At 31.9% G+C, this 27,480-nt stretch overlaps 1 protein-coding gene across 1 annotated transcript; it reads right to left on the bottom strand.

The window, feature by feature from the left end:
- Nucleotides 1-27,480, bottom strand: LOC145312947 (uncharacterized). The gene is made up of 7 exons (XM_080152159.1): nt 27,366-27,480; nt 27,100-27,184; nt 26,659-26,943; nt 3,218-3,283; nt 2,063-2,137; nt 719-784; nt 1-250 (listed from the first exon to the last, which is right to left on the bottom strand). Exons 1-7 carry the CDS (start codon nt 27,478-27,480, stop codon nt 109-111), a joined length of 834 nt encoding a protein of 277 aa, XP_080008285.1. The 3' UTR covers nt 1-108.

The following is a 27,480-nucleotide window of genomic DNA, read 5'->3' as shown; positions in this document are numbered from 1 at the left end:
ACGTTTGTATTGTATGACGTCATTTTTGTATCACTATTTGCTTCTTCAATTTTTTAACACTGTGCTTTTTACAATATATACGAAATAAAATACAAGAAAAATGCAGATTTACAATTCTAGCGGGAAAATCATATCTGCTGCCCGTTCATCGCCGCTCCCACTGCCAGATTTCTCCGGCGAGGATCCGATACCGCTGTCCACGGATTCAACGGAAGACTTCTTGACCGCCACGGGACATGAGTTTCTCCTTTAAGAGTTGGATACTTAAAACATTTTTTTTAAAAATTAGTGTGTTAACTTTACAGAAGTAAAGCATTGTTTAAAGAAATGAAGAAACAAAGAAAGGAGTTTGTTATATCGAATTTAAGTCATAGGTTTAGTTCATAGAAGTCCAAGGGTTGGGGTTAAGGGGTGTTTGCCCCACTCAAACTTTGAAACCCCTCATTTTATACATTAGACTAATACCCCCAAACCTTAAAAAAAACACTCATTTTACCCACCTCAAAATAAAAAGCATGGACCTACTTCAGTGTAGGGTTTTCTCGCCCTGAGAAAAACAATTTTGCTTTTAAAGATTCTTCCACCCAAAAATAACAGTTTCTGATTATAAGTAAAGCTAATGTTTAGAAAATCTAGGAATTTTTAAACTAGAGGAAAAGTTGAAGGTTTGTTGGTATTTTTAACATTTTAACATATAATTTTTAAGTATCCTTTCCTGGACAAAAGTAGGCGGTCCATCTCAGCAAATGAGTCATGAGAGGCTGGTGATAGGTCATCATCATTCCTATTTAGTAAAAATGTAGTTTAGAGTGTAACATAAATAATGTGTTGTTCTACAAAGAACATTGCTTTATTAGACGCATGATAAAAAGAAAAATAGGAAAATGAGGAGTAGTAGTCAATTCTAAATCTATAATACAAAGTAGAATGATGTCTGTGTGTCAGTCCGTCCCTTAAGATTTCGGTAACCACCAAACCGATCTAATTCTACTCTTTAGGGTATATACCTATCGGTCCTGTGGTGGTTTTAAGCTATTTTCTTGGGGGGGTGCGAAACCCCCAACCCCTCAAAAATGAAAATTCCCCCCCCCCCCCCCCACAAAAAGTAATAGAGATAAAGTAATAATAATAAATGAAACAATGTATTTTTATACAAGGACATTAAAGCGCTACCCTTTTTTGAATAGAACAAAATATTTTTTTTGTACCAGAAAGATATTAGTCCATCCTAGGCTACGCTGCTATGTTAAATGAATGATGAAAAGAAAAAAAATAGATAAAGGGGCTTTTTAATGTTTACAAAAAAATGCTTTTATGTTTTAAAATATCCATTTAGACTGCCTTTAAGTTTATATTTTACAAAGTTTTTTGAACGTTAAAAAAAATAAAATATTGTTGAAAAAAGTTTAAAATTTGGTTGAAAGGGTTTTATATTATGAAACATTTACAAATCTAATTTGTTGTTTATTTGAAAACTCTGTAGGAATTTTTAAAATTCGAATTTGATAAAAATATTTTTGTTGTTGTTGAGATTAACAAATTTAGAATTAGAAAACCGTTTAGGATCTATCAAAATTTTACAATTTTTGGTTAGATTATAAAATTATATTTTGACCAGAGGATGTAGGGAAATATACACCCCCTTTAAACAACCTTGACATTAAAGGATCTTCAGTATCACCCTGATACACATCCCTAAAGCAGTCAAGGGGTCGTGAAAAAAAATTACTTTTGTAAGAAAGCTTTGTATTTTGATTTTGTAAGGGGTTGGACGACACCCAAAAGGTGTATCCACCCCTCTTGTTTTCTGTATTACAACCATCTCGATTTTTGGTTTAAGGGGGGGGGGTCAAAATCGAATCACATCCCTCAAGTAAAACCCTGTACATGCCACTGATCTTGACAAAGAGACATTTGAATGGTTCATTTTAGCGGCTAATTCGGAAACTCAAAATTGTGTCATCGAAATTTTGTGTTTCTCGATATAGGTAATAGGTATTTACTTATAAACATACTAGACAGTCATTCTATTACTTAATTTATTAAAACAAGGACAACTTACACCAAAGGAATCTTGTGTTTCTTGACTCTGGAGGGCAGAGAACCAGCATTCCAAAATTCAAGGCGCAATTTTCTCCTAAAAAGAAAAAAATCTCGAAACCTGTTCAAAAGTTAAAATAAGAAAACATTCTCTACAAAATTCTTTTATAATTTTTTTCTGCAGAAAACTTATTCAGAATCCTTATATAAAAGTAACAGGATCTGAGTGTATTTCTGTCTGTCAATACAGAGAATCTCGCCAACCACTGAACCGATATGGTTCTCATTTACAATGTAGCTTTTCATAGGTTCTGGAAAGATTTATAACTATTCTGAGGGAGGGTAACAAGTGATGGGAAGCGTCTTCCGCCTTCCCTCCACTCACCTTACAGGCCCCACGAGGCCTCTAGGTGTTTATGTAAAAAGTACAAGTTTGATGTACTTTTCTTTTTATATAATTAATTCTCTTTAAAGTTTGAATTCTATGAATGCACCAAGCAACAGAAAACAATGATAATTATAACAATAATTGTAGGGATCTAAAGAGATAAGACCATAGCCGATAAATTGATGAACACCCCCAATGTTGATACACAAAATTACCCCTTCTGTAGATTAAAATTAGTGGTTGAAACTCAACTTAATGAACCATTAAAAATTCAATAAAGGCCTAAAAATTGTTACGTCCTACATTTATTGCCTTAAAAACGTTGGAGTCTCTTGGTTGGTTTCTGTGTTCCAAGTTTTCCACGAATAAATATAATTTACATTGAGGGTGATGCATTTTATCATCATCATTCTTGTCCCTTTAGATCCCTGGATTTGGGGTTAAAAATTACAACAAAAATTAATATAGAACTTATAATAGAAAAGCTGCTCTTTCAAAAAAAAGAATTCTTTTTGTTCTTTTGTTCATAAATTTCATGTAAAATTGTGTTTTGAAGTAAAATTTATTTTGGTAAGTAGTTTAATGTTCAATTTATAGCTATAAAATGATAAAACTCTTTTGTGTGGGGTAAATCTATTTAGGGATGTACGGCAATATACACAACACATTTCATAATTTTACTAAGATTTCTTCTTACAACCTTCTTATAAATTTTCTTTACAACCTTCTTTCAGATAAATGTTGTGAAATCTAATTGGTGTCAAATACTACAAATGATAAAATACTTACAAGATGATTTCTGCCTGAATTGGTCTGAACTCGGTTCTTGAACAGGATAGACGTCGTTCATCAATACTGAAACAACAGTCATTATAATTACAAAAATGTTTACAATGGACGTACGGACATTCTGGATATGATTATAGAGTTGCTAAACTTTTTAGATTGTACCTAACTACTACAGAAATCACCATGCAAAGTTTGAAATCGATAGGACAATTCAAACATGTTTAACTTAACGAAAAAAAGCTATCAGTTCCGGACGGACGGACAAACCCTAATTATAGAAAAGCTTCGCTTTTAAAAAGTACAACTATCTTGTGTAGAATTAGGGGGAATGGGATTTTAACTTGGATGATCTGTATAAAATTATATTGATATAACTTTCCTTTGCAAATTATGGATCTTGTCATCCTTGTTTTTATTCCATTATTTATTAAATTAATTAAATTTTAGGAATTAAGTCCAATGTTTTATCCTTGTATCCTTGGTGATAAATATGTTTTGCAAGAAATCTAACAATTGCAAAAAATATCTGCACATACAAATAAACAATTTCAGTAGCGAATCATACGTTATTGACCGTCCGTCTGTCCATCTAATACTTGGAATTTGCTTTTCAGGGAATGTTGCCTTGTTGGTTTAAATGTCTTTTGTTTAGTGAGGAATACTTACTTTTAAAAATCAACAACCCCCCCCCCCTCTCCCCGGAAAAAAGGAAAACCTAACTGCGCTAGAGATGAAGCCACTCTTTTAACATGTAAATCAAATCTACTTCCCCTTCTAATGGACAAAATTGTCCTTGTTGATTTTGCAGAAGTACACATATGATATTGATGTAATAAAATTGATAAATCTATTTCTCGTATTTATTCGAATCCGGTGGATAGGAACCGGTTCTCATCCATACGAAAAAACTATGTCTAGCATCGTATTATATCCAGTTTTCTACGAATATAGAAATGTACAATCATAAGATTAAAACCAGTTTTTTTAGCCGGTGCCTCCGGCACCTCGGGGCTAAAAAAAACTAGTTTTAATCTTATAATTGTACATTCTATATCCGCGGAAAGCCGTTTATAATACGATACGAGAAATAACTATTCTATTTCGTTTACCTATAGCATCTCATTTGGGGCGTTCGCATGGGGAACGTGGGCGAGCAAAAGTGGATTGAAAGGGGTTATCAACACAAATTGAAGACCTTTTCACCCTCTCTATGCTGACACCCCCTATTCAAATCCTGTGCACGCATCTATGCTGATTTTTTCATAAATTTATCTATGATTTATCAACAACCAAATGATAATAGCTAGTTATTGCTGCGTTATTCATAATCAATTAAATGTTTTTTTCCAGTTTCGCGCTGGATTGGAACCGATTCTCATCCAAACTGCAAAATCATGTATAGCTCGTATTACAGATAATTTTCCACAAATATTAATTTATCTTTTAAATTTTCATATTAATATCCACGAAAGCTGTCTAGAATAGTCTGTGTAAATAACTCTAGAATAGTTTAACACATTGTTTTTAGATTATCATGTAAGCTTCATATTATTCCTAGACATATCAAAAAAGGCTAGTTTTAACATAGGTAAAATAATAGGCGATTGAGATAAAACACATAAACTAATCAAAAAAGTAATATGAATCTGCTACAATATAAGTTTTTCTATAAAAATATATGAATATTATTATGAAACAAATGCATTTTTCTAATTATACTAAAATCTTTCAAATAATGAAGAAAAAAAAACTATTTGAATCAAAATGATAAAATGCGGCTCTTTAGCACGATGACAGACATTTCAGTACTTTGATCTTTATAATGAACATTGATGTTTTATGATTTATCCTCGGGTGGGGACATATATTGAATGATTTAAATCAATTATAAGAATTGGAGGATGTTAATTGTATAAAAGTAACATGATGTCTGTATGTGTGTGTAGCGAAAAATCTCATTAACCGCTGGGCTAATATGATTCTCCTTTTAATAGGTCATGGAAAGGTTTATAACTATTTTGTGAAAGGGTACCACCAGCCCCCTAAGAGAATTTTTGCTCCAAGAATGAATTCTTCTTCAAATTTTTATTGAAACTTAACTTCTCTTAAGGGCCCCTGGAGGCCTCTAGGGGGCGTATATTGAACCTGGTATTATTTCATTAGCATACAATTTCAATGGTTTTTATAGATCAAGTAGCAATTAAAAATAATTATTGCTGACAAAGTATTGACATGTATTCCCCATTTTTTTTCTTGCCAACACGGACGGACAAACGGACATTTGTAATTAGATAGTAGCTTCGCTTTTATTAGCGCCACAATAGGAAGTATATCTGTCCATATCTCTGGATAAATGATAAAACATCAATATTTTACCAATACATATGTAGTAAACAAGGATGAAATCTTTAAACTAAGTTTTTAAAAGCGAAGCTTTTCTATAATTAGGATCGGTCCGTCCTTCCGTAACCGTTAGCTCTTTTCGTTAATTTTAACAGGTTAGAATCGTCCAATCGATATTAAACTTTGCATAATGATTCCTATAACAGTTAGGTACAACTTAGAAAACGCTGCAACTCTATAATCGTTAAAAGAAAGTCCGCACATCCATTTAAAACATGCTTTGCTGATGTTTTACTTTTTTGACAAAAAAATTGGTATGTTAAAATTATCCTATTCCTCTGAGTTTTGGAATACTGATTCCTATTACAACAAGGTACAAATCCAAAGCAAGTCCCATAAATGTTAGAATGTCCTTAAGCAGTATAATTATATAAGCAGTTTTGCAACAAATTTAGATACAATTTTTTAAAGCCTTATGCATTAATATTATGCTTATTAATCTGATACTCTACAGGTGTTAATGTTCGTTTGTCCTTCCATTCCAGAGCTTCGCTTTTATGGATGTTGTCATCGTTAATTGATAAACCAATATAAAATGTCTTAATGTTAGCAATAACTTATGTATTTATAGAAGCGAATAATAGTTTTGGTAAATAAAATACTTAAAATATTGCCGTCATACATACTGACGTTATCATTAAACGAAAGAGTTGCTTTGCTACAGAAAAAAGAACTACTAAAATGAGCATTTATAATTAGGGAAAAAGATAAATATATAAACTTTTTTGTTTTTACAAAAATCACGTTTTTAATTTGTGATATTTTTATGTATTATGTAGTTAAACTTTACATATTAAGTAATTTTATAGTACTTATCACACCCCACCCACCCAAAGGCTTATATAGTCTTAAAAAGTATGTATTAGGATTGTCCATTGAATGTAGATACCTTTAGGCACCTTACTTGTTCAATTTGGTCAATTTAAAGCAATATTAGATAGATTTATATGAAGATATCTCAAAAAGTATTAGAGCTAGAAAAATGTTAGAGACCTTTTTAGAAAGCTCCAATATCTGTTAATTCAACTGTAATTTGAACGAATATGCATGATGAACATAAAAGACAAAATAAGACAATAAAGGAGGTTAGGTGAAGGTAGTCTAAAAATAAAAGTAAAAGTAAAAGTAATTTTAAAATTTTCTACTATGGGAAGGTACTAATTCAATTTAGGGAAAGCATGTTCTAAACTCACCATAAGGCCCCAGTAAACCGTATCCATGGTTTTTTTTTCAAACCTAACAAGCCTTCGGGTGGGGTGTGTTATACTAGTATTCGATCAAGTAATTTTTAAATTTTTTAAAAAAAATTTTTGAGGAATAAATCTTATTTGAAATGGAACAATTATTCGTTTATATGGTTGGTTGACAGTCGGTCAGGCTTTCTTTGTTTAAAATTAAAATTACTTGCGGCTGGGGACCTATCTACGTAAAGCACAATGATAAATCTATAACAAGGATGACAACATCCATAAAAGCGAAGCACTGAAACGGTATGACAAACGGACATTAACACTTGTATAGTGTCAGAACTGAATATTTAGAATATAAATGTATAATAATAAGCAAAATTGTAAGTAAATTTGTTGAAAAACTGCTTGATACAGGAAAATGTTTATGGACATACTTACATGTCTTCGCTTTTAATAATCTTACAGTAGGTCTAAGGCAATTATATTTCAACTATTGCAGAGAACCAACCGATTGATTGCTCAAAATTTGTTTAAAGTCCTAGCTGTGCATTGTTTTTGGTTGCGCCTCTTTTGGACCAAGGCATTTCCCCCAATCTTACTAATAAAGTTGTGCAAATGAGGTCGTATTTTGAGGTCGTACGATAAAATAACCAATGAGAGGCCAGCATAAATTTCACCAATGGTCAATTAAAGTGTATACTGGCCTCTCATTGGCTATTCTATGGTATGACGTCATAATATGTTGAGGGACTTTAATCATCTTCCGAGTTTCACCCAGAAGTTAAAATTATCTTAAGCTTTGAACGAAGTACAGAAATCGTTCTACTTTGTTTGCCAATCGCAGTCTTCGACAGCGGCTTTAGATTTTTTCTATGACCTAGATATTGTAAAAAAATCTCTGCAATTATAATATTTATTATGATAATTTTGTCAACACCTACTAAATTACGTCTTTTTAAGTGGCGAAGCTAATGTACAATTTGGGTTTGTAGAATGTATGTCCGTCCGTCCATTTATGTGCAATCAGTATATTTTTATCAGCACCCGCTAAATTGAGTCTTTTTGTAATATGATAAAAAATATGTTGTGGTCCTGTGGTGGTTTTAGACTATTTTTCTCCCATTTATTTAGTCAGTTAATTTAAAATGTTGCAGCACTAAAGGTACTTAATTTATTTCTTAATTACCTCTTAGGGTAAAGCCCCTAGAGGCTAGGGGCGAAGCCGCTAGTGTATATAGTAAACTACTAAATTCTCTTCATTAAAAAATAATGTAAATAAAAATTATCTTTAAGAATAGTATAAAATTAACAAACGTTTGAAAATACGTTAAAAATTGTTTAATTAGTATATTTTTAGTAAATTCTTTTGTTTCAAAGATTGTTAATATAGTTTGACACTAAAAAAACAACAAGAAATATTTTTTTCAATAACAATAATTAAAAATTTTTCAAAAATGAAAATCCTTTTATAAAAGAATGTCTATGAGTCAGTGTGTTTAATCAAAAGATCTCGCTGCTGTATCGATAAGGTTCTTCTTTACGGTGAAGCTTCTCGTAGGTTGAGATGGTTTATAACTATGGTCGACTCCCACCCAATTTCCCCCATCTCTCATGTGCCCCTGGAGGCTGCTAGGGGCGTAGTCGCTAGTAAGTAATAAAGTAAAAATAAAAAATTAGTACCTAATGGTTATTTAAGTTCATCATATAATCAATAATCTTTTCATGAGTTATGGTGACGGACAAAACTCGCTCTTCGCCGGGGAGGTGATAGGTTCGAATCTCGGGCCGACTTCGCGTCATAACTAAAGACGTTAAAACTGGTTCCTACTGCTGCAATGTCTGGTGCGCGACATAAATAGATGAATAGGGACAATGCGCAACTCACTACCATGCACAGTTAGGACTTCTCAGACAAAGGTCGTGCAATCACAGGGTTGGTTGTCTGATGGATGTTACTTAACCTAATATCCTTGGGTGTTAGAGTATCGCATCCCATTACACGTGGATGATGATCTGGATTCTCTAGATGATCACTTAAATCGAAGGAGAATTCCAAGGCGGACTGACTTTTAAACAAACACACATAACCATGTAAAATAACACCTCATAAAAAAAACCAATGACGAAAAAGGTTTTAAAACGTATGAAGGATATAAAAATATATATCTTATGACCAGTGTTGCGGAGCCGGAGCCGGGAGTCGTGGAGCCGCCATATTTTGCTGGAGCCGGAGCCGTAATTTTCGTTAAAAAACGGCTCCGGCTCCGGACTAGATAAATAAAGAGATTTATTATATATTATAATTTGGTAACTCTGTTTTGTCATGTGCAAATACCCTTTTTAAGTTTTTCAAGTCCATTTTTATCAAAAATTGAACTTTTAAAACCTTCAAAAGTCAAAAATAGACGTGGGGGAAAAACTATGTCAAGTTTTTCTTGATTTTAGGGCGGAGCCGGAGATGGAGCCGGAGCCGCACCAAAATCAAACGGCTCCGCAACGCTGCTTATGACACTAGTAACTTCGCCCCTATGATGAAGAAGCTACATGCCACATCAAATTTTAGATTTAGATTCACAAAAAAGGTTCATTAACTTACAGGGGGCTAACGCGCAAATGCCAAGCTCCGAACTAAAAAATGGATTAAATGCTATTCTAAAGTCTAACCGACACTTCACATTAACGAAAATAAAAAGTTTTAATTCTAACATTTTAATGTATATATGCTGTATATATTTTTTCTTTTATATTATTTTCTTCATCAATTTAATTTTCAAGAAAAAATAATTTTCAAATTGTTTTTTCATTATTTTCATGAGAATAATTCTTTAAACAATCAGGTACAATTAATAACCAACGATGCGCAGCGCAGCAAGGAATAAAGGTAGACGAAATAGAAAATAGAAATAGAAATAGAGGTAGAACTAAAATATCAATAGCTGATAATAAATATATAAGCATGGATGTATAATCCAGACAACTATCTGACCCAAGTTTGCTAGAAAATTGCTTTTCTTTCTTTTTTAGGCACTCGACTGTAATTATATTTCCGACTCTATTAGCTGATTTCAAAGACCCAATACCAAATCAGGACAGGGGACAGAGTTACATAAAGCTCATAACCCCTCTATTCCTTTACTTTAATTAGCTGATGGTATCAAATAATTGACTACTATTAACTATATGCGAAAAAAATTAGGGGGGGGGTGATTTTTTGGGGGGTTGTGGGTGTCTTACCCCCCCAAGAAATTAGCCTAAAACCACCATGTGACCAGTAGGTATTCTACCTAAAGAGTAGAATCGGTTCAGTGGTTACCGAGATCGGACGGACAGACTTTCTTTAATAGATAAGGTTTATTAAATATTGAGTAGACTTGCGCTTAGCCATAAATTATATTTCTTTATAAAAACGTCCATTTTTCTTCTTCTGAAAAAAAAATCTGTAATAAAATTACAAAACTACACGTTGATAAAAATGTGTAAGGATTTATTTTCTCTTGCTTGGTGATAATATATAATTTTAGTTTATGTTTCAATAGCAAAAGTTTTTTAGAATTTAAATAATAAGTAAGTCTTCCATTAAGAAAAATATAAGAATATTTATTTAACTCATCGTATTATAGACAGTTTTCTGCAGAGATTAAAATAAAAAAAAATATATGATTAAAACCAGTTTTGTTAGCCCCTAGGGACCAAAGCACAGTCTGACAAAACTGATATTAATTTTATGATTTTAAATTTTAATATTCGTGGGAAATTGTCTGTTTTGAAGTCATACTGAAACTTTTTGTAACAATTTAACAATTTTTTTTATGGCTAATTATATTTTTTGGATTGCAATTTTTCTATGGATCTGGGGTTTTATTTTGATCTATGCAACTGAATTTTATCTTTCTTGCATTAAGCAATATCTAATTGTGTACAGATTACCTATTCAATAAGGATTAAATGATTTTAAGACTTAATACTAAGTAGATAATTAGTTAAAAATTACGAAAATTTTCCTTTTTTTACAAGGATAAATAGAATCGTAGCGCATCAATAATCTATAATACAAAGTAGAACGATGTCTGTCTGTCTTTTTGTTTGTTTGTACCGATGGATCTCGCAAAACGCTGAACCGATCGGGTTCTCCTTAACAGGGTAGCAGCTTCCCATAGGTCCCGAAAAGGTTTACATTTATTTTGGGGGAGGGTACCACCACCCTCTAATTTTTTTGATTTTCTTTTTAAAATCTAAATTTATAAAATGGATTTTGGGATTCAACTCCCCACTCCTCAAGTGCCCCTAGAGGTATATTTGAAGTTTTTAGGGTCTAAAAATAAATATTTAGATGTATCTTGTAATATGGCAATATTGTTTAATATATTAACTAATAATGGTCAGTTTTAGTTTTTTTAATAACAAAAGTCAACGTAGACTATCTCCTTACTCGGACCGAATGACTTATGGACAGTCACAGACCCTAGTAACTAGAGTTACTTTTATACTTTTCTAACATATATAATGGAGTATGTATGACGAATATGTATACATTTCTACACGCGGTTATGTTACAAGAAAAAAAAGTTTTCAGTGATAAAAGGAAAGCAAAAAAATATGTTGTTATTTGGTACTCTAATTAAACAAGCTTTTTGATGTTTCCAGGCCTATATACAAAAGTAGCTTTAAACATAACTTAGAAGGTTTTAAAATTATTTGAAAAAAATATCCCACACAAAAAATGTAAACTACCCAAACAATATTTTTTTTATTTAGTATCAATATTCTTTTAATAAATAAACTTAAAATTTTAGATTTAAATACTTATCCTTAAAGTCTTAAAAAGAATACTCTATACATGATAAAAAATGATGATATTTGGAAAATTTCCTTTTTTCTTGACATTAAATAATAACAATAGAGTAGTGTTGCTAACCCTATAGGAATTATCATAAATTTCATAAAGATTTTCCGGGTATAGTCCCTTTCGTGGCAACGCCTCTTAAGGGGCGTGTTGTCGTATTTTCACAGCAGCCTGTCTCCTATTTCTACCACATTGCGGGGGGCTCTAACCCTGTTGGGCCATTTGCCTAACCCTACCGGGCAATCACCTACCTAACCTAAAATATAAAATAGGAAAAATAGAGAACTATGTCAAAAAGTTTAGTTTTAGCTATAGAAGGAAAAAAAAGACAATTAACTGCAAATTTATATACTCCGAAAATTCCCCCCAATCTTGGATGTAGTAAAAATCTGGGGAAAAGCCGTTTTTTAAGATTATGGAAATGAGATGATGTTAAGGTTTGATAATTTGATGAGAAATTTTTTCATTCACAGTCCCTTTAAGTTGAAGTTATCACCACCACCCCCTCCCCTCTCATTTATTGTTGTTCCCTTAGATTTATTCAATGAAAACACAAGCAACTTTGCTGCACCTTATTCCTTTACGGCCCAACAGATATGGTTCTCCTTTTTAGCAAAGCTTCTTATAGGTCCAGAGAGAGTTTTATAACAATTTTGGAGGAGGGCATTGCCCCTAGGAAAAATGCCCTCCCCCAAAACAACTTTTTCTTTCCTTTACCTTAATAAATACTAAAATCTAAATTTAAAATTCCCTTCAGTGTCTTTAGAGGCCTCTAGGTGCGTAGCAGCTCGTATAATCAAATTTTGGTGAATTTTCTGTTAAAACTGCATATAAAACATGACTTTTCTCATTTAATTACATATATCTATAATACAAAGTAGAATGATGTCTGTCCGTCCGTCCGTCCGTCTGTCTGTCCGTCCCTTAAGATCTCGGTAACCACTGAACCGATTGGATTCTACTCTTCAGTGAATATACCTACTGGTCCTGTGGTGGTTTGAGGCTATTTTCTTGGGGGGTGGGACACCCCCAACCTCCCCAAAAACAAAAAAATCCCAGGGGCGAAGCCGCTAGTATTTAATAAGTAATTAACCTCCGCATAGAAACCTATTAGTAATATCATTATAAAAATCATTTTTGATAAATCTATAAACATTAATTTTAATAAATTTTAATTTATTTATTGCAATTTTGTTTCCATGTTAAGTTCTTGTCAAATGTTTCCTTAAAATAACATTTTTACAATTTTTTATATATTATTTTTTTTAATAAAAAAGTGGGTTGGGCCGGATATCCGGTGTGGCCGGATATCCGGCCGGATATCCGGCCATTTTCAATATCCGGCCGGATACCGGATATTGAAACTATCCGGCCGGATATCCGGCTCTATAATTTTTTATATTTCAAACCAAAAATCTCTGCTTTTTAAAATTTTAAATGGCTATAATTTTCTTATTATTGAAGCTAGAAGAACATTTTTTCTGAACAAGTTTAACTTTATGTAAATTTATATAAGATTTCTGAAGAAATTTTTTTTTGCTACTTTGGTATCTGGTAATTTGGCCGGTTATCCGGCCGGATATCCGGTAATTTGGCCGGATAACCGGATATCCGGTCGGTTACCGGATATCCGGCGTTTGAAATCAGCCGGATATCCGGTATCCGGTATCCGGCCAAAAAAGTATCCGGCCCAACCCTATAAAAAACCCCAATAACAAATAACATTATGATTAAAAAACAAGAGTTAAATTGCATACAGTAAAAAAAGCACAATGTTATTATAAATTAGTGTTTATAACTACAAAATAAATTGTTAGTAATTGTAATCGAGCAAAGCAAAGGTACTTATTCTGATTCGAAATTTGAAAAACTACTAAAAATAGCCTCAAACATGACAATGACCAATGAATTTAAACTTTAAGCATTTTTGTTTGAACACATAAATATATGATTTGTTTATATTAAAAGATGTATAATTGCCAAGCCACTAAAAAATGAGAATTCTCGCGCCCCTTTGATCTGCAATCAAATCAGGCCCTTTTTACATGATATTTAGAGCTTAGCTTCTCTAGTTTTTGTTTGCACCCCTAGGGGCTTATTCCATGAGAATTAGTGGGGACAGTTATATAGCCTAAAACAGACTCATAACTTTTTTCAAAATCTAAAATAGCGTAAAACCACTCCGAAAGCTATGTGAAACTTCTCTAAAATAGAATAGTGGTTCGGATGAAACTTAATGTCTCAGTAACCGCTCGACATACAGGAAATATATTTACAAGTCATACACTCAGCATACATATAAGCATTTAATGGGAGGTGGGACTCCTCTATCTCTCCCTTCCTCCGTGAAAAATTATCTCACCCATTTCCCTTCTTAGAGGCTTGGGGCCTTGGTCGCATCGTTTTTTTTCCCAGGGTCATTTGTTGCCCAATACTTGCCCAAGATCCTATTAAAAAACACGTATGGAAATTGTGGAATGATCAATCTAGTCATTTACGAGATCTTACCAGAAATACAGACACACATCATTTTGAAATATAGAGATTTTCGCCTTAATACTATGATATTACCTTATCTTGACAGTTTTCCCAAAGTCTATGTTGGCTAACAAACGGCATGGTTTCGAACCCGATATTTCCTTGCACTTCAAAATTCGACTTTATTTTTTTTTCATTTAAACAAAAAATTTCTTCTAATGTTAGAACATTTTTATATCAAATTTGGAAGATTTAAATTTGTAAAAGTTTTTAGGAGGTTTTACTTAACACGGTTGGACCCTCAGATGTCAAAACTTTATTTTAGTGTTTGGCCAAAATGACTTTGCAATTGTATCTGTAAGTACGTCTAATAACACCCTTTGCTATTTTTAAAATCCTAGAAAATTTTTTTTGCAAGAAAATTGCATAAATTCGCAACCTTTTTTAGAACCACTACATAACTCGAGTTTTCAAACTTTTTATATAAAATCCTTTTTACAAAAAATATCAATAATTACTTAAAATTAAACCTGAAAGAAAAAAAATCTCATTACACGTGTTAATTTGCATGTTTTAGGTCTTTTTTTGAGGAAAGTATAACTTCCACATTTTTGACAATAATTATATTTTTTTAACATTTCAAAGTAAAATATAATAAAACTTAAACGATTTTTCTTGAATTATCAGTTGAAAATTTCATCAAACATGCAATTTAAGTGATGAAAATTTAATAAAATCATTTTTTGAATGTTTAGAATTACCAATTTTCTACATTTAAAACAAAATGTTAACAAAATTTAAAAACATTTTAACATATAACTTCAAAAATCAATAACATTTTATAAAAAGATGTTTCAAAAAATAAATCATTAAAAGGTATTAAAATGCATTTCAAATTACTTAAAATTAAAACGAGAACATCTTTTTACAATGTATTCTGTGTAATAGAGTTTAAATGACATGATTAGTGAATGTAATATTTCCTAAACTCATTAAGCCTTTTTGTGACTATATTAAAAATAATTTATTTTGTTTTATAGTGTTTTTTTATTCAAATATTTGACAAAATTTTCACTACGTCAATAAAATAAAGTCAGTTTTTTACTGTTTCCAGGTTTTTCTTTATAATTATAACAATTAAATATAATATAAATCTTCATTATCTTTTATTTGAATTATCATACACATTAAAATGTAAAGTATAAGCTAGAATAGCACTTTTTTTAACGAATATTTTAATGACATTATATCAAAATAATTCCTCTTAAAGGAAGCCTGCAAGAAATACCACGCTTTAACTGCTGAAAGACTGCCACAAGTAGACCAAATACCCCAAATTTGAAGCCTTCAGCTTCTATAACAAAAAAGTTCTAGGCATTTTAAAATGACATTTTATGTACAATGAAAATTTTGAAAGAATTGCAATGCTCATGTTAAAAACTTTGAAATTAAACTACGTGGCCTAGAAACAAAATTATAAGCTTATTTTTGTCATAAATTTAGGTTTCCAGTAACTAATTATATTTTTACAATAAAAATACCCATTTTTATAGTCAAAATCATTAAAAAAAATTAAGTTTTACTTGCGTTGTACCGAATATACTGTAGCCAATCAGAAGGCTGAATCAGCTTAACAACCAATCACAGCTAAACTTGTATTAGTTTACCCCTTTGTTTCCGCTATGATTTTCGTTTAAAAATGCAATTTAAATCGAATTTTTTTCATAGATTTTGACAATGAAATGTGATGTTTTTATTATAAAAATGTAATCAGTTACAGGCAATCTAAGTTTCTGACAAAGATAAGGTTATAATTTTGTGTCTAGGCGACGTAATTTAATATTGTTTTTTCTTTTATGAGCATTGGAAATCTTTCAAAAATTCCATTGTACAGAAAATGCTATTTTGAAATGCCTAGATCTTTTTTAATATTGAAGCTGAAGGCTTTAAATTTGGGGTATTGGGTCTTCTTGTGGCAGTCTTTCAGCAGTTAAAGCGTGTTATTTCTTGCAGGCGTCCTTTAAATATCACACAACATATGATTGGGAAGTATAGCCATTTCTTGGAGGTATAATATTTACAAAAATACCATTAATTCTGTTTTTATCAGAAGTTAAAAAAATTGAACAATTCTAAAACAATGGTTGGCTGTCTAGATATTGAGTACACTAAGACTACGGCTCTGTTCTATTGAAATAACGTTGCAAAAAGAGGGGTTCTGAAAGTAATCTACCTAATTATTTTTAAAGAACCAACAAGTACTGTCAGTATCTTTTTTCTTGTAATCTAGCAGACAATCAAATCATAACACAATTTTCATGATAAAATATTCAGGTTTCTACTTCACATTTTAAAAAATATACTGATCAATAAAATGTTCAAAATTTTACTTTGTACTAATTGAAAAAATATGTTGTAATTCTTATTTTAAAGTTACATTTTTATCCCTGACAAAATCATAGACGACTTTTAAAGGCATCTTATCTAAACTTTTTGAAGAAAAACTTAAAAACGTTAATTAAGTATTAAAACTATTTTCTTCGATTTTTCTGAAGTTATTATCGCATTCTATGGGTTTTTTATTATCATTTTCTTATATCGAAAGTGCCAAACATTGTACCCTAACTTATTCATTTAATAAAAAAACCAAGCGTGTCCTGTCAAAATGAATGTATATTATCTGCTTTTATTTGGAAGTAATGTGTAGCTTTGCTCCTAACAATTAAATATTTTCTAATTTGTTTGATCTTTATAATAAAATATAAACCTGATCATAATATAACACAAAAATAGCTATCAAAGACAACTACTTTACATGGATGAAATTATTGTAGTAATTGAAGTAAATTTTAATAAAAGTGTAGCTTCACTATCATCATTTAGTATGAAGCAGGTAATGCACTCAATCATAGGATTTCCAAAAAGACGTATAACTGAATTTTGTGTTGACTTATTTTTTACCAAACCTCCTTCAATTTTAGGCAGTTCTGTTGAATAGAGAGTGGTGTTGACTAAACTGGTGACAGTGTTATAAATATAGAAACTAGAAGTAGTTGCTTTAACAACAGCTGGGAGTGCTGTTTCTTCTGCTGCAAAGAACAAACTTCTTTGCAATGAGATAGCTGTATACTGGGTTAATGTAAGTCTTACCATAGTCTTTACAAAAATTCTCTTTAGTAAAAGATCTCTTTAATAGCTGCAATTTTGTAAATGGATACATGTACAAATCTGCCAATACAATCCAGAAAGATTTTATGTTTGTCAAAGATGAAGCTAGAACATAATGAATAAGGAAAAATATGTGAAATTTTGAACAAAGAAAGCTGAAAAAGTAAATGTCACGAAGCTGTGTTGCAAAGAGAATGAAAGTTGTCTTTCATTAAGAAATTTGCTCCTTTGGGGATGGGAAAGACAATAGTTAAACTTTATCATGATCTAACTAAATCTGTAATTTTAATAATTTTAAATGATGTTTGAAAATTGTTTACAATTTCAGGATGAGGATGACTACCTTTCAAAGCTCGGTTTAATGGGAGAACATCATCATGGTGGTTTTTGAAACTGTTCTAGGTAGTCGTCTTATTATTTATTTAAATTAATGATGATAAAAATAGGTTTTGCAATAGTTGGGTTATCTGTCGTACAACTTTGGAAATTAAGGAAAAAATTGGAAATAAATGTTTAGTTGACCTCACATGGATATATGTATAGTTGGGACCGCTAAACTAAGTTTAACTTCTTAGAAATATCATCTATTCCATCTATTTTAGCCCAACCAAAAAATTCTAACATCATTTTAAACGAAAATATTACCTAAAATTTTTAGAATATACAGAAAATCTAATAATTCAACATGATAAATTAATTTGTAGATAAGCTAGGTTTTGGACTTTTAAAATCAGTTAAGAAACAAGAAAAAAAAACACAGTAATTTCTGTTAAGAACTATTTGCCATATTAGATTAGATGTGCTATAATTGCAGGAAATAACAGACTAATGTCAACTGTTATACTACAGAACATAACAATTAAAGGAACGTCCTATAAATGCTCAAACGTTTGCAGAGCTGGATCTTTAAATCATTTTGGTGGTGCGCCGGATCGGGGCGATCCAACTTTCCACCAATGAGAACACAGCATTGTATGAGATGCCGCGCTGTGACTGGCTGAAATTTAGCTCCCCGATCTGGCTCACCACTAAAATGATTTAAAGATCCAGCTCAGTATGTTATTTGTTGCTTAATAAACTCTATAACTAGGGTCATTTCGTCAGTCCGACGGAGTACGTTACCAATTATAGATTGACTTAGAGTCTATAAAAGATTGAGGGCTAATTTTTTCAGTGTAGATTTTCCTATTTTTGTTTATTAAATAACATTGGCAGCCCCCAGCGCTCTTTGAATGTTTTTTTAGCCGCTTTCATAAAGTTAGAAGTTAATACATCAAACTGTTTGTCTTATTTCATTTTACTTTTATGGGATAGTTTTTAACCACTAAATGTTTTGCCTAGAGTCATCTAGAGTAAAAAGATGGTCTGTAGTCCAAGAACAAAATTATTTTTAGACTACTCTCCTAAGTATTTATCCTTGTTAATTCAAATATTAAGCAAATTATATTATAATAAGGAAAAATGACAAAAAAAACAATGGCCTTTTATGTCAATGGAATATTGAAACTAAGAGAAATTTATCACTTTGACGATATCAACAAATATTGGAAATGAAAGAAAAAGATAGTTGAAATTATTTTACTTAACATAACAAAACAACAGTAGACTATATTTTATATACATGTTGGTTTAAGAACTTTGGGGACTTTTATTAATCTTGATTCGATTATATAAAACTTATATGAAAGCTGTGCTTTCAAAAAAATTTTAGGTTTCAAAGGTCAAGGAATTGTTATAAAAATTAGATTAGATTAGATATTTATTTTATGACACACATAACAAGTAAAAATAATAACAGTGTTATAATACAGGTATTAAATATTCATATACAAACAAAAAAATTGAATATGAATAAAATATTAAGGACAGATCAAATAATAATTATGTACAGTGTCAAAGGACTAAACAATCTCGTGAGAGGTAATATTGGATAGCCTTTGCAATAGATGATATACAAGTTTAAAGAAAATAAAATAGGAATATGAAACAACAACAGAAATTAACTAAAAGGATTATATTTCATTCCAATGTGAAAATGGGGGAGTGAGGAAGGGTGTATGTGAGAGGACTAGAACATTAGATATTAAAATATTTTTTAAAAATAAAATTGATAATAGATGAAGTATGGAGTTAAAGCTATTACTTAATTTAAATTTCTCAAAAGACATGAGCGGCATAAAATTCTTTTACATGTGGTTACAATTCTATTTAGTAGGCACTTTTTAAGCTTGCTTATAAATTGCTTTTTAGTCAAACTATTTCTTATGTTGTCAATATCATTAAAATTATTCCATAGAGTTGGTAAGGAACAGTAAGGTAGTCTTTCAGCTAGAGAAATGCGAGAAGCAGGTATAGTTAGATTATCATCATTTCTAAGATTATAATTGGCAATTAAATCACCCCTACGGGGCCACATGTTGTTAAAAGACCTAGGCAACAGATCGTTTTTGTATTCATACATAAGCTTAAGTTTAAAAAAGATACACAAAGAGTCAAAAGGTAGAATTTGAAGATTTTTAAAGATCGGACCAGAGTGACTATAATATGTTGCTTGTTTTATACATCTCACAGCCATTTTTTGCTTTATTTTGATGGCATTAAGAATTGAAGGCGATGCACAAGTATATATTTGAATTCCATAAACCAAATGGCAGTGAAAAATAGAAAAATACAAAGATTTCATAGCACTTTCTGTTAAAAGGCTTTGACATTTCCTTAAGCAAAAGAGAGATTTAGATAGTTTTTTGTTTAATTCTTTTATATGAAACTTAAAATTTAGGGCTGGATCTAGGTAAATGCCCAAAAACTTGATTGCAGGGATTTCACTTTCATGGTTTACAAAGTCAATTTTATGTTTAAGTAATGGATTTGGATTCAGTGTATTGGGATCATTTTCATCAAAGTAAAGGTTAATTTCATTCCAAGGTATAAGGGATGGGGATGGGGAAAATATTGTAAATTTGGTTTTGTTGGGATGTAAACACATCTGATTGGCTCTGAACCATTGAGAAATATTTTGAAGTTCAGTGTTAACAAACGAAATAAGATCATTAAGGTTTTTTCCCGAGGCTAAGATTGTTGTGTCATCACAAAAAAGGAGAAGTTTAAGTAATGTTGACTTTGGAAGATCATTAAAAAATATCAAGAACAAGATTGGTCCTAAAATGCTACCTTGAGGCACACCACTATCTACTTCTAATGGTTCAGAGTCAAATAGCCCAAGCCTTACAAATTGAGTTCGATTGGAAAGATAGGACTCAAACCAACTAAGCATATTACCATGAATACCAAATTTACGAAGTTTCATTAAAAGTGTCTGTTTAGGCACGCAATCAAATGCTTTTCTAATGTCACAAAAGATGCCAATTGTGTATTCTTTTTTATTCATGGCTTTACTCACATGATTTAGTAAGTGTATCATAGGATGAAATGTAGAATTTTTAGCTTGAAAGCCAAACTGAAGTTCATTAATCAAATTATTTTCAGACAAATAATCTTGCAAGTGGTTAGCAATGTATTTTTCTAATATTTTAGAAAAGATTAAAAGAAGTGAAATTGGCCTATAGTCATTTAAATTAAAAGGATCACCGCCATTTTTAAATACAGCAGTTATTTTTGCCATTTTAAATTGATCTGGTACATTTCCAGATTCTAAAGATTGATTAAAAATAAAACACAATGGATCTAGAATTGGTGTAATAATTTGTTTTAACAAGAAGGAGGATACTCCAAAATAATCAACAGACTTTTTACTTTCAAAATTTTTGACAATTTCAATAATGTTAGCTGGTGTAATACGTGGAGTGTTAAATAAAAATTCAGATTCTTCAAGATAACTATCAGGTGGCCTGTCAGTAGGATTGATAGTTTGCCTAATATTATGTGCAATATTTGAAAAGTGCCTATTAAATGCTTGACCCATGTTGTTTTCACCAATAATATCAGTACCATCTATTACAAGTTTTTCAGTTGAGAAATTATTCTTTGACTTAAGCCCAGCGACTTGTTTTATAATCTGCCAATTTTTTTTAAGGTTTCCCTGGTTAGCTAAAAGAAGATTGCTGTAATATACTTTTTTGGCCGTTTTTAAAACTTTGTTGTAAGCATTTTTATATTTTCTATACAATTCTTTATTCACTTCCGACGGATTTTTTGAAAGCTGAGACTGTAACTGAAATTTTCTAGCCCTAGACCTAAGAATCCCCCTGGTCATCCAGGGTTCTATCATGTGATAGTTTTTATTAAAACGAATTTCTTTCAATGGAAAGTTCTGATCAAATGCTTCCTTAAATATTTTCTGAAAAGTTTCATAGCTATCTGTAGGGTTATTATGGTTATAGACTTCAGTAAAAGGTAAGTTAGTTAATTTTTCTTTGAAATTTGCAATATTATTTTCAGAGAAATCTCGACTTGAAATTACTTTTGGGGTTGGCTGATATTTGTTTGTTTTAATAATGTGAAAAGTTGAGAAATGATCACTTAAATAGGTGGTGATTATTCCAGCCACCATTTGGTCTTTAACATCATTAGTCCAAATGTGATCAATTAAGGTTGCTGAATTATTATGGCTGGATACTCTTGTTGGGTTAGAAATAAGTTGCAAAAAGCCAGCTGAAAACAACATATCAATAAACTCAGCAGTGTGATTATGAGAATTAAAGGAAAGAAGATCAAGATTAAAATCACCACAAATGATTGCTTTACATTTGCGTTGAGAAATAGAGTCTAAAATACCCTGAAAATGCTCAAGAAACATTTCAGTTTGCATAGAAGCTGTTATATTATTTACTCCTTTACTTGGGCTACGATAGAAATTACCTACAAGAAGTTTTTTTCTATTACCAAGTTCAATTTCAATGAATAAACATTCAATTATTTTTTCATGAAAGATAGAATATTCATTTAATATAGAAAGTTTTAAGGATTTGTTAATATAAAAGCCAACCCCGCCACCTACAAAAGTTTTCCTTGTTTTGTATAAAACTGTATGGTAGTCATTAAGTTCATACATGGATGGCATAATTATGGAGAAAGTCTCTTGCAAACAAATTATGTCAAATACAACCCCTTTACTTTTCCAAAATGCAATTAAATCGGATAAACTAGAAAATTTAGAGTTTAGAGATTGTATATTTATACTTAGAAGAGAGATATTTTTAGAATTTTTAAATTTTTGGCTAAAACTTTCTGGACAATAATATGAAGAATCAATATCAATGTCTTTGTATATATCTAAATCTACATCAAAGTCAGAGTTTTCTGAGAAAAGAAGCCTATGCCAATTTCGATTTTGTAATGCATTAACTCCATTTTGATGAATTAATTCCTCCATTTAAACATAATATCCAATAAGATAATATTTCTCACATACACACAAAAAAAGGGGAGGAGTTGCTTTAAATTAACCATGGGAAAACAAAGATATGAAATGGGGCCGGCAGAATAAAAGGGAAAGGGGAGGAGTTGGTTTAAAAGACTCATGGGAACACGGAGATATAAAATTATGGCGGCAATGCTAATTGGGTAAATTATAAGGATAACAATATCCACAAACAGAGAAGCTCTTTTAGAACACATAAAATGTAATGAAAATACAAAAAGACACCTCACAAAATGTTTTTCCCGACCCTTTTTAACGACCAATAATACAAAAAATAACATTCTTATTTTAGAGCTCTAAATTGATCTTTTAACTAATAAAAACCTTCATTAAAATTATCTGAAGAGACACTTAAAATAGAACAAAATTAATCATAGATTAGCTTCTCAATTCAAGAAAAATCTAAATAAATCTGGAAAATTTTATAAAAAAAAATGGCCAGGCCTTCAAAAATCTATCTCCAAGTTTATTCTATTTATTTTATGAAAAATTAGTAATAAAATTGTATAATATGCATAAAAAATCCGTGATAAAAGGTCTAAAACAAACATTTTTGTTTACCTAAAAGAACTACAGAATATCATAATGTCTTTTGAATTTATCAACCAATGAGAGACAAAAATTTGAATTTAAAAGAGGCAATAATTTTAACTAATCAACCAGTGGGGGACAAGAAATTGAATTTATCAACCAATAACAGACAAGAATTCAAATTGATTGACAAATAAAGACAGGCATTTCAATTGACCAACTAATGAGAGAAATAAGTGACTTGATCAACCAATGAAAAACAATTATTTAAATTGATAATACAAATAGAACAAGAATTTGCACTGATCCACCAATGATTAACAAGAACTTAAATCTTTCATCCAATGAGAGACAAGAAATTTAATTGATCAACCAATAAGATAATTTCAATTGGTTAACAAATGAAAATCAAGATTTGCTCATTAAATACAGGAATACTTCCCTTACTTCCCTTATAAAATCAGTCCAAAAATAAATAACTTAATTAGAGGCCATTGCCTTGAAGAGGCAAAACATAAAGTGTTTATTTGAAACAACATATTATAATGCATTGCTTTTATTAAAGTTCTTTAAAATGCTTATTCCTTTATTAGTTTTGGTTAAACATAGTATATTCATATTTCAAAGGGAAGCTTAATTGTAGTAACATTACTATGTTATTTTGAAATCATTTATCGATAATACAAAGTAGAACGATGTATGTCTGTCTGTTTGTTTGTTTGTTTGTTTGTAGCAAAGAATCTCGCTAACCGCTGAACCGATCGGGTTCTCCTTAACAGGGTAGCTTCTCATAGGTCCCGGAAAGGTTTTAAACTATTTTTGGGGAGGGTGTCTTCACCCCCCTACCCCCCCCAAAAATATTTTTTTTTACTCATTTGAAACTCAAATTTAAAATGGGATGAGATCGACTTTTCTCCCTCTTACTTTAAGTGCCCCTAGAGGCTTCTAAGGGGCGTTGCCGCTAGTATTATATAAAGTGGCTAGGTTTTTTTTGGTCTGTTGCTTTAGATTTCACTAATTACTAAACCAATTGAGACCTTCAATTGAGAGAAGTTTTTCATAGGTCCTTGGATGGTTTTAGGCTATTTTATTTTTAGATTTGAGTCTTTGGTTATTTTTCATCTATTTTTCCCCTTTGAACACAGAGCCACTGAATCCTAGGGCTCTTCCGCTGTAGAAATATAATCTATAATACAAAGTAGCTTGATGTCTGTCTGTCCGTTCCTTAAGATCTCGGTAACTACTGAACCGATTGGATTCTACTCTTCAGGGAATATACCTACTGGTCCTGTGGTGGTTTTAGGCTATTTTCTTGGCGGGTGGACACCCACAACCCCCACAAAAACAAAAAAAATCCCCCCCCCCCCCATTTCTTTTAGGCAGTTAATTTAAAATAAGTTTTTTTTAAATTAGCTCTTAGGGCAAACCCCCTAGAGGCAAGGGGCGAAGTAAGTTTGTAAAAACACTTTTCGCATGCAATAATGATGTCTGATTGACTGACAAACGTGATTAGCTAAATCATTGCCAAATTATTTGCACATTTGTACATTAACAAGGATATACAAGTTATTCAGTTGCACAGCAAAAATTAGAAATAATTTTTAATAAGAGATAAATAGCTCTGTCTTTAGAGCCAGTAAAGGACGTCCAGACAGGGGGGGTTTTCACCAGTCCCCCCCCCCCCCCCAAATGATAAAGCTTGGACGCCCCTGGAGCCAGTGTTCAAAATATAAATAGATAGAGCATTTGTAGTTGGATAACAAGGATGACAACAACCATAAGAGCGCACTAACTAAATAATTCATTAAATGATAATATCAATAGTTGTGAGAAGTTGCGCTTTTAAATGAAATTATGTCGTTTAATTAAAAACTTGTAAAACATTTAAATCATGTCTTATATTGTAAAGCAATAAATTTTAACATAAATAGTTGTCAAATTAAGTTTATTTAACCAGAGATGAAGAGGACAGTGGCAGATAATTAACACATAATAGAGATACACGCTTATATTTACAAGCTACCTAAGTTCTTCTTTATTTACTTCTGGTATAAGCAACTAGCCTCTTGGGTCTTTGATGGAGTCTTCTAAATAGCCTAAAGCCTCAATAGGAGACTTTAAGACTTGATTGAGAAACAAATTTGCGAGATCTTAATCTAAACTAACTAATGTACAACTGTGTTTCTTGGACCAAATACTTAGATCGAATGTCATACCAAAGTCTAACTAACAAAAATATGCTATGAGAATTCACGCAACCTCTTCAATACAAATTATACAGGGTGGGGCAAATAAGACCGGACAAACTTTAAACGGCCATAGCGCCAAAACTACTCGACCAATCAGGACGTTTGGCCACACTATAAAAAGCTTAGGTAATGAACTTTTAGCACAAAAAAATCTTTGGACGAAGATGGACGTGAACAACGAGCTGGCCGCGCATATGTTCAACAAGGCAAATTCCAAATGCGCCGGTGGTTTAAACTGGGTTCTCGACTAGGGCCCACTAAATCTGATCTCAGCCCATCTGTAGGTGAGGTAGAGTTATGCAACTTGCTGGGGATACTGTCAGATACATAAGTAAGACACTAGAAAAGACTAGAGCTCTCTATCTGAAATGGCTTGACCGTAGTACTCCAGCAAAGTGAAACGAGGCAGATTTTGAGATGTAAAAAACGTCAAAAACCTTAAAAATTCGTGAAAATTTCTCGGTTCTTGACTTCACGGACCCATATTGAACTTAAAAAATCATTTTAGACCATGGGTTGCGCTGACAACCCTAGCTGAAACTTCATGCCATTTCTATAAAGGTAAAAAACGTCGTTCTAGCTCAACTGTGGTCCAAATAAGAGCCTACGTGTATAAGGGTAGCTTGAAAGTTGGGCGAATTTGGATCCTGTGGTTACTCACGTTTCTAAGGAAATGTGGCCTCCCAGCAGCCTGATCTTAATTCAATGGACTTTTGGGCCGGGGGCTACTTTGAAGCATGCACCAATAGACGTGCTCATGCCACAAAGACCCCCCTCATTGCCACTATCAAGGAGAACTACGCCATATTGGACAGGTACATTTTGACCTGGACCTGGCGGCGGTTGAGGAGGCGGGTAGAGGCGGTGATTAAGGCTGGCAGCGATTTTATTGAATAATCTAATAGTCTTATACCTATTTTGCTTGCCAGTTTTTAAATTCAATAAAATCTTTAAAATGGATGATTTTATATTCATTTGTTTAGAAGTTAGAATTTGTCCGGTCTTATTTGCCCCACCCTGTACTTTATTAAAAGGGGGAATTCCTTGACTAAAAACAATAATAAACTTATAACAAATCAACTTTAAGACATTAATTTTATTGAAGGGGCTTTTGTATCTAAACAATCCTTCTGCTAGATTTTATGATAATATAAATTGTAGAGCGCTAATAGCGGATAAAATATTAACTAAATTCTTACTTGACTCTTGGTAGAAATGGGCTGCAGGGCGCAGTCTGAAACGCCGACCCACTCTCACTCGACGCCGATTTGCCGACTTTATCTTCAGCAGCCATTGCTGCCGCTTCCGACTTCTCACAAAATTCAGACTTGGAGCGGCTAAAGTGTAGCAGTCTCTTGTGTCTGTGTTCACTATGCGCATTTTTCAAAATGGCGGTTTTCTGTTTGGCGCCATTTTTGCTGGGTAAACCAGATTTTTCTTGTTTTACTGCTGTGACGTCATTACAGCTGCTACTTACAACGTCACTAATAAGTTGGGTATGAATACAGATAAACAAAATACTTCTAAAAAGATAATGATATGTCAGTTGAAGACATTTTTTCTTTGTGGATTTCAAAAATTAAAAAAATTCATCATAAAAGGATTTAATTTCACATGCTATGTTTATCAACATTCATAACCTAGTAGTGTTGGTAGGAGAGATGGATGAATAAGGTGTTGACAGGATTGCTGAATCTGCCAGTGATGTTATTGAGGAGGCAGCATCTGATTATTGATTCATTTATTTGATGTTTAATGTTATGATTAAAGATAACAAGAAAAATCTAATATTTCAATTAACAAAAAAAGAAAAGTAAACTGTAATACACTTATTATCAATGATTAATCAAATAAATTGAATAATTCCCTGATGTAGATGAAGCCAAAGAAGCAGCAGCAGCAAAACCAGCTGTCGGCTGTTCCACTGCCGTCGATGAAGCTGCCAGGGATGTAGCAGCTGCCAGCTGTTCCGTAATAGAGGCTAGAGTAGGCGCAGCTGTTTCCCGGGAGCCAGAGACCAT

This window comes from Acartia tonsa, chromosome 3 (genome assembly GCF_053477335.1).
Source record: "Acartia tonsa isolate MP-2025a chromosome 3, ASM5347733v1, whole genome shotgun sequence".
Classification (NCBI taxonomy): domain Eukaryota; kingdom Metazoa; phylum Arthropoda; class Copepoda; order Calanoida; family Acartiidae; genus Acartia; species Acartia tonsa.
Note: the sequence above shows the minus strand (reverse complement) of the source record. Positions and strands in the feature narration are given on the sequence as shown.